This window comes from Pituophis catenifer, unplaced genomic scaffold (assembly GCF_029215685.1).
Source record: "Pituophis catenifer annectens isolate HBS135680 unplaced genomic scaffold, rPitCat1.0.hap2 SCAF_2, whole genome shotgun sequence".
Classification (NCBI taxonomy): Eukaryota; Metazoa; Chordata; class Lepidosauria; order Squamata; family Colubridae; genus Pituophis; species Pituophis catenifer.
The window spans coordinates 223,527,365-223,541,973 of record NW_027256882.1 but is presented as its reverse complement, the minus strand read 5'-3'; the positions used below and the strand labels follow the sequence as shown (position 1 = coordinate 223,541,973).

The 14,609-nt window shown below is 35.1% G+C and overlaps 1 protein-coding gene across 1 annotated transcript in view; it reads right to left on the bottom strand.

The window, feature by feature from the left end:
* The window catches only part of PTPRD (protein tyrosine phosphatase receptor type D), a 280,660-nt gene that overhangs the window by 75,453 nt on the left and 190,598 nt on the right, over positions 1-14,609 (bottom strand). Inside the window, exons 25-26 of the mRNA XM_070935556.1 lie at positions 12,420-12,461; positions 11,763-11,860 (exon numbers count right to left, since the gene is read on the bottom strand). Coding sequence (XP_070791657.1) covers positions 11,763-11,860; positions 12,420-12,461 — 140 coding nt within the window. The remainder of the gene's footprint in view (positions 1-11,762; positions 11,861-12,419; positions 12,462-14,609) is intronic.

Genomic DNA, 14,609 nt, shown 5'->3' with positions numbered 1-14,609 from the left:
GGTGGCTTGGTGGGGGTGGCATGGAAAGGATACTGTAAAATCTCCATTCCCACCCCACTCCAGGGGAAGATTACTGCAAAATCCTCATTTCGTCCCCACTCCAGGGGAAGGTTACTGCAAAATCCCCATTTCCTCCCGATCGCCTGGGACTTGGGAGGCAGAGAATAGATGGGGGCTGGGCCAGTCAGAGGCGGTATAGATGGGGGCATTTTTACTACCGGTTTTCCAAACTACTCAAAATTTCCGCTATCGGTTCTCTAGAACTGGCCAGAACCTGCTGAATACCACCTATGCCTCACACTACATTATCTTCTCCAAATAGTTGGAGTTCATCAGTCTACTCTATAGCAATCTTAAGTACCAGCCAGCATATTTCTTTGAGCACTTCCCAAGGTAAAGTTTTTCTATGCCTCAAGGAAAACCAATGAAGTTTTACAATCAGAACTCTACTTCTAACCTTACAATTGGGAGAAATGGACAATTTACTTGTAGCACTGTGCTGTCTCTACATCAATAAGAAGGCATCCTATTGTCTCAACAGCATAAAAAGAACATTTTTGCTGCCAATTGCGTGAACAGTGTAAATGAAAAACTATTTAAGCTCCAAGAACTTAATTGCATTTTAATATCCCAGCCTCACAAAGGAATCAACTGTTGTCTGAAACTTAATCCAAAATTATACTTAATTTTTACAATAAAACCAAGATGTAAAGTATACCAAATTTAAGATACTATTTATAAATAACATTTGTTATGTGCACATATCTAGCCGGGCACTGTGGTCCTTGATTTGCAGTATAGGACAAGAGTGAAATTAGAGAACTTGTTTCTTGAATACTCCTGGGAGAGGGGTCATGAACTAAGTAAAGTTCTCTCTACTACAACTGTGGAGATTGTTATGATATGTTTTTCTCTCTGATGTTGTGGTTTATGCGATTTAGAGAATATTTCAAGGAACAGCATTTATTTAAACAACTATCAGCAAATGGCTTTACGTAGAGTTAGGAAAATGCCACAGCACTCAACACTGCTGAAATGCAAGTAACTTTTAGAAGAAGAATATCCTCCATATCACACTATACAAGGAACAAAATAATAAGGGTGTTGGTAAATGTCAAAGTGAATAGATGGTGAAGAACTGGAAAATCATTAACTACCAATGAAAATGAATAATTTGACCCTCTTTGTCAGCTATCGCTATGCAAATTTCATCTTTCAGATGAATCCATAATAAGATGCTATTTTCTATTCAGGAAAGTTGCCAATTGCTTGAGATCTGCATAGCGTATTAGCAAAACATGAATGCTAAATACTTGAATACTAATACATTATCATGGCAGGTTGCCAACAGAATTTCTTTTTTCTTCTATGTTAAGCCTTGAGCATCAGGAAGTAAAAGATGACTTATGAGAGGGGATTGTATTTCTCATGCTTACAAATCTGGCAAGGTTGACCATAGTGAACATAATAATAAAAAGGATCAGTATTTATTCCTGTATTCATCAGCCTAAGGCCTATTAAAAATTTCAGGAAGGTTATCAGCACATCATTCTTGCATTTATGTACAGATGTTTGCTACTCTATCCAGCATTTTTATTCAAAAGGTTTGGAAAAACAAGATTCACAGAAAGGAAGGATAGCAGTGATCTGAATACATTACCATTTATATTCTACAAGAGTACAAACGTTTTCATGTAAAATCCTCATCTTACCCTTTTAGATTTTTCTCTTTTACAAGAGTAAAAAGCAAAAAAGACTCCTAAGACAAGCAGGCCATTCATCAACAGGTAAGCGTATTCAAGCATAACAACCAGAACTAAGGTAAGAACCCAATTACCCAAGATACTCTCAATTTTACACGGGAAAAGACCTGAATACACCAGAACTTGCATACCTCTACCCGTGAAAATCTACAAATATATATATATATATATATATATATATATATATATATATATATATGTATGTATGTATGTATGTATGTATGTATGTATGTATATTGGCCATACTGATTAGCTGACTTTACAGAAAGCCATTATATATGCATGCATTCATGCATGTATGGATTAACATGTACAATGTGTGGAAGAAACAATGAGGCCTTCCCTTTTCTTTCAGCAGCTCTAAAATAGATTGTTGGTTATCCATTACTGTTAATGGCAGACAGCTAGCCATATTAGCCACTAGTAGGGAATCCTTGCTCTCTTTCTTTAGAAACTTCTGTTCACACCAGTCAAACCCCCCTAATTTTTATCAGGATTGCTGGATGATGTAGGAAGCAATGAGGCTTCCATCTTATTGCAAAATGATACTGGATTAGTTAGATGTCTTGTGAAGAACTAACCATTGGGGCTAATGGAAGGAGAAGCAGGTAACTTAGTGTGTGGCTTTTTGGTATTCTGTAGTCTATATAAATGCAGTCTCAGGCAAAAGCATCAACTTTCCAATTCATCATAGAGAAAAATAGTTTCCGTTTTTGCCAGTAAGAGTGGCCAAGAACCTACTATGGCTATCACATGACAAATGGACTATTCAACTCTGTCCTATATCCTAATCTTTAAAAACAAATTATTTCCACTTTTACATATAGACTGCTCTGAATTAAATTCAACTCCTTGAGGTTTTGAAGAGATATGCCTTTCTCCCACAAATGCAATTCATAAAATAGCCCTTCAAATGTTTGGTATAGATCAGAGGTAGGTTTCAGCAGGTTCTGACCAGTTCTGGAGAACCGGTAGCGGAAATTTTGAGTAGTTCGGAGAACCGGTAGTAAAAATGCCCCCATCTATTCTCTGCCTCCCAAGTCCCAGCTGATCAGGAGGAAATGGGGATTTTGTAGTAACCTTCCCATGCCCACCAAGCAATGCCACACCCACCAAGCCACGCCCACAGAACCGGTAGTAAAAAAATTTGAAACCCACCACTGGTATAGATCTAGATGCTAATACAGAATAGATAACTTTTGAACAAGTGTTAGGAATTTACAATAGAAAACTGTTTTATCTGAGACAGATGCTGATCTTTCTAATTCAATATTCTCTAATACAGTAACTTTGCTGCCTAAGGTTTTACAGAAATATTTTTTTCTAATTCTGTGGAACTTAGCTTGGGACTTTCTTGCCTTTTATCCTATGACTGAACCACATCAATTCCAATTTAAGTAGTAGGACCATTCAGCTATTGACTGAAGGATGCAATATTTCATTTTCTACAGCAGCATCTTATTTATCAAGGACTGTTTAAAAAAAAAACAAAAAAAAAAACCCCTGAAATCATACACTGCAGCCGTACAAATCCTAACTATAGAAAACATACTCAACAGCATTCCTCAGGAATTTAATAATACAGCAGGTTCAATCCGTCATCCTGACATGATATACTGCATAGCCATTACTGAGAGGCTTCTGTAATTAAAACTCAAAAGAAAAGTTACTCTTTCACTCTTACATTTTTTTTCATAGAAAACCATTTAGAAATGAATAGGTACCTGTAACGTGTTCATATACTCCATATCATAATTACAAAATGAACAATAGTACAATTGTTTATTTGTCATTTTAATTGTTTCTTAATCATGACATCTTGCTGCCCAATGGAATCTGGGAATGAAGCTTATTTCACTTGGTGTGTTTGCGATGTGCTTTAAAAGTGTCTTTAGCTATTTAGGCTGCTATTTTTAGTTGATTTAATTTAGGATTACTTTGAGGAAAAAATCTTTTAAACAACTAGAACATTGCTGAATTTTTGTGGATAATGTCTTGGGTTAAAATACAATTTATATAGGTGAAACTGGATACTTCATGCCATTTTCCCCACCTGCTAGGTTGCATTTCATTCCATTCCATTGCAGCTTATTCTGTTCAGGAATACAAAACCTGCAACAGAATTCAGGCAAAATGCCCTGAAGTATACATATTTCTTTAGATCCAAATTCATTTTTACCAATAGTCTCCTTTATAGCTGATGGGAAAATGGAGTACAGATTGGAAGGGCTGTATGTGTAACTATTGCTTAGAATGGTTTCATGAAATGATCTGAGGAGAAAGCGATGTACTTATTTAAAAAACTCTGCTTTAGGTTATTAAACTGCTTAGGTTGGCTAATTAGTGCTTCAAAATAAAACCTCAAAATTTAATTCACTTAGTAAATTATTTATGTCATCCATCACAAATCTGATGATTCAGTAATTGACGCTGACAAATTTTAGTAAATCTACTAGGGTTACAGCAATTTGGTGCAGAGCCAGGAACATGATTTCACCTTCACCAATATTAAATGTTAACGCAAAGAACTGCCTTAATGGACAGCTCAAAACTGGATGAGCAGAGTCATTAAAATGATGTACTGCAGTTTGGCAGCTAGGTTAATGCATACTTTTTCCTTATGTTTCAGTCTCTCTGGGCCAGTTCGTACACTCACTTATTCTTTTCATAGTGGAGTAAAAGGCACATGGGAGCTTTTGGGAAGAAAAAGGAATCTGTAAGTTACACCCTTTGCATACAGATATTCACAAGGAACTTACCTTGTGTACAAAGCAATTTGTCCATTTGAGAACAAAATGGGGAATATATTAACCAGTCACTGATTTTAACTGTATGAATACCTATATTCATATATGCAGCTATGTAATTCTGAAACAAAAGCACAAAGAGAATCAAGACCCAAATCCAGAAAACATAAATATCCAGAAAGATCCCTAAGGATCTGTCACTCTATTGTAATATATAGATACATTTGCAGAGACAAGCTGCCAATAAAGTAAGAATGAAGTAAGAATTTATCCTGAAGCAGTACTATTATTGTACAGCCCAGTAATGACCAGTCATTTAGTAATCATTTGAAGTTATGATGGACCTCAAAAAAGGTACCTTTTTTTGCTCCGTAAGATGTATTCCCCCCCCAAATGGGTGGAAATGTCTGTGTGTCGGGACGCAGGATCCTTTTACAATGCTGAACCCCTCCTCTTCTGACTTTGTCATTGCCCACCTCTTCTGTCTCTTTTCCACAGTGTAGGAGTCAATAGGCAGAGCTGGCACACGAGAGGACACCTATCTATGGTCCTCTCAGGCTCCGCCTGAATTTTTTTTTGTCTTGTTTTCTTCCTCTAAACCTCAGTGTGTCTTATGGTCAGGTGTGTCTCATGAAGTGAAAAATACAGTACTTATGAGCCAAATTTGAAGTTCTGACAGTCACTGGATCCTATTTTAGGTGTTTTGCAAGTGACCTGCGTTTATGGCCGTTTCCGGCAAAAAATGCCCATTCCAAACAATGTGTTCTCAAATCAAATGCTTAGAACATATTTGACATAAGGCTGTGCTTTGTATGATACAAGATCATAAAAAAAAAATCTGCTTCAGATCATATTTGGGATTGTGATTGTATCAGAAGCATGTAAAAACTCATTATAAATAATTGGACAGTAAATTTTCAATGTTAGGAAAATGGCAGCAGGAAAGTTGTGTTTGTTCAACTGTCCATTCAGTTAAGATTTACCTTACCCTAGAAAGTAGGACAAGACTGCTGCCCCTTCTCTCCCCTCCTTCTCTCTGCAAATTGCTGTCTGGCATATCCTGCCTGTTTATCTGTTCCCAATCTTCCTCTCTTCCCTTGCCTCTCTTCCCTTCAAACACTGCACCTACTGATACTTTAATTCAGCATAACACTGTTGAGCAAATTTTGCTAGATCAATTGAAAAAAACAAAACTCAGATCCACTAATCAAAACTTTGTGAAGTATTGTTAAATTTCAAATAAACATACATTTCCAAGGAATTACGATATATAGTTTTACTGATGTCAAGCCTAATTCTTAAATAGGGTTAGCTATAAAACAGAGATGGTGCAAAGTAGATCTCTATGTCCATAGAGTACTATGCTTAGGCATTAGGGCTGGATAAATGCTTCAAAGAGAGAACCACTTTGGCACAGTGGTTAAAGCGTCAGGCTAAAATTGGGAGACTGTGAGTTCTGGTCCTGTCTTAGGTAAGAAGTTGGGTGGGTGACCTTTGCCCAATACCTCCCTCTCAGTCCTAGGAGGGAGACAATAGCAAACCTCTTCTGAAAGGAGTAAACACTGACTTGGAGATACAAAACAAACAAAACCCACCTACCCCAAACCCTCACTTATAAAATGAACTTCACATCACCCAGTACTGGTTATGAAGCAGCTCTTTTCCAATTGTTAAGAGAGTTATTTATTTATTTATTTATTTTATTATATTTCTATACCACCCTTCTCCTATGGGACTCAGGGCGGTGAACAGCCAGGATAAAACATAGCATATAAAATTTAAAAACATTTTAAAAAACAATTAAATAATTTTGGCCCGAATTTAAAACAACCCAATTAAAAACCGAATTTCGATTAAAAAACTAAGAGGATGAGTTACTTCTTGAGAGTTCTTGAGACTTGACAGACCACTCTAAAGCTGTGCCTAGCTATGTCACTTAAGCCTTGCAATCCACACAGATGGAACTTCATATGTACTCCTCTTTGTTGCAAACAACTTCTTTAGTTTTATTATACATACATATGTATAATGGTATATATTGTGTGACTATTTTTATATTATCTTATTCTATTTGCCTATGAAATCCTAGAGTACAATTACATGCAGGTTGTTAGACATTTAATTCATACACAGACACACACTGTATGTATGTATGTATGTATGTATGTATGTATGTATGTATGTATGTATGTGGAAGATTTCATATAGCCCTAAAATCTAGCAGCTGGCTATCTGGTCTAGAGCAGAGGTGAGGAATTGGCCTCTATTATTAAGTGGCAATCAAAGGGATATAGGTCAATATTATTAACAACTACTACTAACTACAAGAACAGAGAGGGAAAAGCAATATTTTGGAAATATTTCATGAATGGTTCCCATACAAGAAAGGATAATGATATAATTTAACAAGCAGCACGGAGTGCTATCTATAACTCTCCCCAATAGTTGTGTCAATAAACTGGGGTCCTCATCGACTTTTGATGCTGATTACCATTTGTTTCTTGCCTTCTCTCTCTTACTTCCACTAAACAACACTGTTATAGAGATTACCTCCTCAGCTACAGATTTAGCAGAAACTCTTTTAAAATGTCCTCTGTAGTTATAGCACATCTAGCTATGACATTTTCTTTTATCAATTTAGATGGCAGATAGAAAGCCTTGGGTTCACACAAGCTTGTTGCTTTATGATCTCTGGGTGAATATTGCAGTATTTTTTTGGCAGATAATGCAGTAATTCATGACTGACAATTTTTATTTGTTATTGACTTCGGTCCAACTGAAATTAATCATAATCAAGATCCAACTGAACAATTAATCTTGTCTATGTTATACTCCATTTGTTACAAAGAACCTTAGTCATAACTCATTTTAGCTAACCTGAGGCTGATATATTTTCATGTATGACTTTTACTGTGCTATTCTTATTGATTTTATTTTAAATTTTCTATGATTTTCCCTTTATGTTTATATTTTGAGAATCAGTCAAGCAAACTAGAGATTGGTTTGCTTGACATAATTCAAAGAATTATGTCTCTAATTCTAGCATTAGCCCAAAGTCAAATTTCTTTTAGAATTTAAGAGAAATTTCCAAACATCAAGGACATTCCAAAAGAAGTTGTAACATAAAGTTTTTCAAACTGTTTTTCATGGAACTCTTGATGTAATTCCATAGGACCAAGAGGAGCAGGAAGAAGGAGGGTCAAGGTATCCATAGCAATTTTTCTAAGGAAAAACAATCTAATCCCAGTCATTGTGCACTGATTGTTTGTTTGGGTGATATATTAATATTCCAAGTAATTTTTAATCTTTGTACATTAGAAATATTATTTTATATTCATAATATCAGTTTATTTTTCATACTTCAAAATAATAAATAAAGGAACTTTCCTGGTTGGTAATTGGAGCATCCATTTTTGGAAAATTCAAATTACTTAAATACATACATTTGATTACATAAATTACAACCCTTTTAGTTTTATTGCCAAATTTCTATCTCTAGACCTTTGCCTCTTTATCAGGGTTCTGGGATTTTTTAAAATTAAGGTTACCCTGAAAGCCTCTGTTACATGGCAACTTTTGCTTTACAAAAAATAGCACATTTTCTTTTATCAAAGCTTATTTGATAATCTTTAGACTTTAAACCAGAGATCCCCAAACTCCAGTCCATGGACCGGCACAGACTCTGGCATGCCAGCAACCGTGTTGCATAAACAACCAAAGCCCCATCCATGGGATGCAAGCAATATGCAAAACCACACTCCCTCTGGTCCACAGAAAACCCTTTCTCCATGGCACTGGTCCCTGATGCCCAAAAGTTTGGGGGCTGCTGGTTTAGACAATTGATTCTACATGCATTTGAACAGACAGCAAAATAAGGTGTGGATAACTTTAGAAATTTATACTATGCAGAATAGCCATTGTGAAGTTCATATAAAGGAAATAAATGAATACCAGCAAATGACTGATGAAATACGCAGTTTAGGTTGCATGATCTCTGTGACTGTGAACACTAAATAATTATATACAATTGGCATAAAATCTCTGACTAATTGTGTTAAGTGTCACTTTAAACCCTAACATGACCTTCAAGTCAACATGATTTAGTGAATGTTAAAACTGCATTTTCATTTTTGACAGTAATGAGATTATTTTTCAGACAAAGCGTAAGACCTTATCTAACACTGAATCATTACATGATAAGCAACTGAACATAAGTACTGTAAAAATAAATATACAATTGCTATTTAAATGTCTCTTGCTTAAGATATTAGATATTTATACTCTACGGACTGAAATATTTATGTAAAGGTCAAATAAAACTGCATTCCAAAGGCAACATTTATTAAAGTTTTTATCAAACTGTTCCTACACAAAGGAGGCATCCACACTTAAAAGATAGAGAGCACTAATCTATTTGCATTCTGTTATGATGTCAGTGTCACCTGGAACAACATGTCTCAAAAACATTCGTTTCAAAGTATTGTATAAGAAAGGTATTTTGAAAGCTTGAAAGCATAAATATATGTTAATAAGCTGTTAAACTACCCATATTTTAAAATAAAAGTTTTGCATATTGGAATTTAAAAGATTTTGTAATAAGATTGAACATAATAATATTATTATGATGCTAAATGAGCCAGCTGACAAAAATGTCATTGTGCTATTGCTTATAAGGAGTACTAGTATTCTAGTCTTAGCAGCTGTTATTCCCAGTAATAATTTGCATTTGAGGAAGAAAGAACGTAACAGTTCAGAACTTAATTGCTTGAAGAATGGGGCATAATAAGTATTGCCATTTCAATAACTTCATGCAAACTGTATTCTATTGTTAAGTGTATTAAGGTGGCTACATCAAGCAGCGAATTCTGGGGCACAATAAAACCCCCAAAACTGTTACTTAATTGGTGTCCGATGCACAGTGAAGTTTCTTTATTGCTACTTGCCCATTTATAGGAAGTGCATTCTTCTGGGAACAACCAGATAAGGGATCCTGGAATTTGGAGGGCGGTGGGGGGGGGGAGGGTTCAAGTCTCCATTGCTTCCTCCCCTGCAGGGATTTCAAGATAGCCAGTCTCTTAACTCCTGACCAATCTAGCTGCAGATTCTGCCACAATTGGTCCATTTTATCTTTATTGAGGACAATGCTTTTGGTCTTGGGTGTGAAATTAACAGGTGTCAATATGCTGTGCCTTAGGTGATGATGTTACAACTTTGCTTGAATCTCAGGCCAGAAGCTAAATAGGCAGATCTGACAGATTATCACTTTATGGCAGCCAAGAGACATGAGTCTGAACAAGACTGAGTTCAGGTAACGAGGTGGTAGATTCTGGAGGGTGCCTAATTAAAGAACATGTTGCAGCTACTATGGGCTAAGCAAGGAGACGATCAGCACATCACCTTGAAAAGAGAAACATAATGTTCTTGCTCAACTTCAAACCTGCCAGCTTCTGAGGTTATATAAAAACAACTTCCAAGCCCTTGCCCTCCAAACAGTTGAAATTGCTCCTAGCTCTTCATTTTGGCTAATCTTGACCTTTGTACCGACTTGTGGAATTCTCTGATACTGACATCCTGGTTTGTTGCAGGGAACTCTTTCTTCTCCTAGCAGGTACCTCATATTACAAGGCAAGATATAGACCTTTTAAAGTCTTAAGTGCTCTCTGGTTAATTACTCACTTGACACAATTATCAGAAATAAACCACAGTATTTAAAAGTATTTAGCCTATTGTCTACTGCAATATTAACTATACATACTATAGCAGAATTTTCTCTGAATATTTAGGTTTTCTCTTTTCTTTCGTTTTTACTTTTTAATACAATGGAATCTTAGAAACAAAATTACATAAAGAGCTTTGGGTTTATATTATTTGTCCATTAACAGGATTCCCCAAGAACAGAATGGGATCAAATTTGGTGGTGGTGGCGGCAACAATAAGTCAGAAAAAGGAATACAGAGTTTCAATGTATGATGAGATTAGATGGGACTATAGAGGAAAAAAAATATGGAGAAAACAAATTGTCTAATACTTTCCAATGGGAGAGTCATTGGGTAGCAGGTTGGAAGACTGCTGACCATCCAATTATGAAGCTCCACCTTCCCTAGTAGCATGAGCCAGAGTGGAACTGCTATTAAGGGAAAAAATCTGTAAGAATTCTGCATGCTTCCCCTACTTATTGTGCTTTAGCAATAATTAATGATATTTAATGGATGTGGCCCTATTGTCTTCAGCATATCTACTGAGAATGGTCTCTTTGTGTTTGCGTGCATCCTGGGAGTGATTATCCATGGGATATTAAAAGGTACTTCATAATAACTTCCCATGATACTACTAAAATGTGTGGCTTATGAATTAATGAATAGTGAGGTAAAAATAACTATACCAATCCTTAGTATAGGCAAGTATTTACTCTGTGAACCAACCTAATTCTAAATTAATTACTTAAATTCTTATGGAGTTATAAATTAAGCTACACATATGACAAAATAAAATTATCATGTAGGAGTTTTCATTTTTTTCTGCCCAAATTATTTAGGTACTAATTTTACTTGGCATTGAATTTAGCTGAATTCACTGTTTTATCCATGTTAATATGCTGGTGAAATTTCTTCTTATTCTTTGTTAGGCATTGATTTTAGAATTTTATTCCTGAAATGGTTAATACTGAATTTTTATTTTTTTTTAATTTTAGAAGGGCGTTTAAGAATTAAATATTTTTAAGTATTCAAATTGCTACTAAAAGAAAAGGATACCATGGTCTTGTTACCTGAGTCACTTCTTTACATTCCTCCCATCCTAGGATCCTTCCACCCTCCCCTTTTCGTTTTCCTACCTATTTATATTCTATATCAATGATAAAAGGAACTGATTTGGACAAAATGTCTCTCAAAGAGATTTAAAATCCTTTCCTATCCAAACCGGACATTAACTTATTGAAAATATCTTCTGGGAGAAAATGCTGACTTGTTAAGAACTTGCTTTAAATATTCATAATGGCATAAAATAATGAAGCAATTAATTCTAAAATACTTACACTGAAATCTTATTCTATTCAACAAGCTTACTATGTCATTTTTTAAAGGAATTCAGTATTACTTTCTGAAAATTTGTCTTATTTCTTTTGGAATTATGTTAATTTATGTTTTATATTTATAGACAGAAGTTGTATCTCCCAGAAGTTTATTCCAACCCATTAATATTGTCAATCTAAATTATCAATGAATCAGCCCCTGAGAAACCTGGGGGTCATTACCTCATATTCTTGGGAAAATTTCAGGTTGTCATTTGCCTTCAGTCTTTCAATGTGATCTGCAAGTTCCAAAATAGGTATTGGTGGGTGGCTAGCCATACCTGTTAAAGTAGAAAAAAGATGAAATTGAAAAATAATGAAAGACAAGTACTAATATTCAAATTTTAAAAAATATAACAATTAAAATGGCTATAAAATGTGTAAATAGTAAAGATGTTTTAAGGTGATAGAAGCAGGCATATAGTTTAGTCACTCAAAGCAAGACATGCTCTGAAGCAAGATTACTAAACAAAAATTTAAAAAATCAAGCAATTTTCCCAAACAACCATTCTCTAGTGTTAGAATGACTATATACATATATATTTATATATATTATAATAATGTAGATGTATATATAAATATATCTTTACACACACATATATTATGCCAAAGCTTAATGGTTAGCTAAGAGCAAAGAATGAGATAGTTAGACCTTATGTTCATTTCTCTTTGAATAATGATTCTTAATGTCATATATAATCCCTTGTCTTGAACTGTGTGAAATGGAAATGGTGTTGGACTTAGGTGAACAGAACGTGAATCGAAGGCAAGGAGAAACCAATCAAAGAATCCTAAAGAGTTAGAACAGTTGAGACAAAATAACTTATGAGGAAAACTAACTTGAAGAATGTAGGTTACCAGGGTAACCAGAGAAACTTGGTCCTGCAAAAAGAGATTTCAAAAATAAAACAGGGGAAGAAAAAAACTCATGTGTAATTATAAAATTGAATGAAATGAAATAAATGAATAGCTTGGTTCTTAAGAAAGTAATTATTGTATTTCAAGAATTGGAGAAGTTGATTAAGACAAAGAATAATCTAATGATTTTTCAAAACATGTTACAAAAATTTAGGACATTCACATGCAGCTATGGATAGTCAAGAGTAAACATGCATTGCAGCAACATGAACAACAGTCAATAAAGACAAGATTGTACATCAGACATTTAAAGCTTCAAAAATGTTTCCACTAGTAGCAGATTGTAGTGGCAGGGGTTGTACAGAATCAGTTTTGTGAAACACAAACATGCAGTTCACCCTACTTTCTCAGAGAAAAGATAAAAATTTCAACCCCGTCCCTTTATCAACCCCCAGAGATTACCTACAATCTACTTCAGGTGTAAACATCTTTGTCTACAGATGGAAAAACAGTGAACATTGAGAAGGGTCAGGGAAGGAATGGAGTGGGATGAGATGGGATAGAAAAGCAACAGGGTAAATTGGAGAAAGGGGCAAAATGGGGTCAACTAGCATGATCTACTGAGCTAAAGATTTTAGCAAATCCACAAGTATTTGCTCAAATGTGTCTATTTTTTCAACTGCTCATGGTGGATGAGTTTCCACCCATTCAATGTATTTCCCATATTGTAAGCATGCCTAGAGTAGCTTGTTGTAAGGAGACATAAAATTGGCGAGAGTTTTAAACTAGCAAACCCCAGAAGTACGGACATTATGTGTAAACAAAAGAAAGATGGCAACTGAAAGGAGGAGTGGGGGGCTCAAGCTGGAAGCCATATTTTCCACAGGTCAGGCTGTTTCATCACTGCAACTTTGAAAGATGTATTCTACAAAAGATAGTTTGCATGATGCTACACAGCTTTATGTGTCATGATCAGGAAATGATGATATAAAGATATAAATTACATTTGCTATGTCCTTACGAGGGTTATAGAATTCCTGGCTTAATAAAGGAAGGGTCATCACCAGCATGTCATTTAAATCCTGCTGGTGGTATTGAAGATAGCACTACAGAAGATAATATGATGTGGCAGAACTAATTAGATACATAACAGTTCTTTTGATTGTTTGGTAAGCATACGAAGTGCCCACACATTATGGAAACTACTTTCAAAAAGGAAAACAACAATATTTTTATTAATTTGGGAGATGTTTTAGTATCTCTCATATCTTCATATGGATTATTTAATCTGGGTGATTTGTTTTAGAAATAGCCAACACATTTTTTAAATCCAGATCGAGCATCCCAGTGATACAATATAGAAAGAAAGACAAAAAAAGGCACAAGAAAATGCTAGGCTTATTCAGAGATGGAAGTTGAATAATGGAACATCTAAAACAGTGAACAGAGAAAATAATAGACAAAGATGTTTAGACCTTTTCGAGCGAATCGTGGGAGAGAGTTATTATCATATAAGGATTGAGTGGTAGTTTGGCTAGAGAGGGAGGACACAGAGCCAATCAGGGAGGCGTAGGGGACTGAATTACTGCTCAAAGCTGTAAAAAGTAAAGCCAATTGGAAATGGGAAAGAAATTAGTAACAGCAGTACACCATCATATTAAGTCAGTTTTTACAGAGACCAAGGTACTATTCTGCATGCACAATACAATGTGGACATTCAGAACTGAGAAAGAGACAGAAAGGTCAGACTAGCCTAATTTGTTCATATACAGAACCAAACAGCTGTATAAGTGGATCATATTATAGCAGAACTGGATCTCAATACTCAATTTTATATTATTGAAAACAGAGACATCATTGATATGAAATAATAGGTAAGTTATAAATAATAAGCCTCAAATGCAGGCTTATACAGAAATAATAAAATCTTCAATGGTGCTCACTCTTTAGTAGAGATAAGTCGTCCAAGATGTTAAAACCATGTCCCATGATTTTAACTGTTTTTATTGTATCCATATTGAAACATCTCAGACAAGAATTCCTTCTGTATTTTTCTATTTATATGAGCATTATCCTTCTACAGGGAGACATTTGATTCCTATCAAAACGTGGTACACAATTTGTTCACTTGTTTAAGCGAAGGAATACGTTTATTTAAGAAGAAAACTAAAC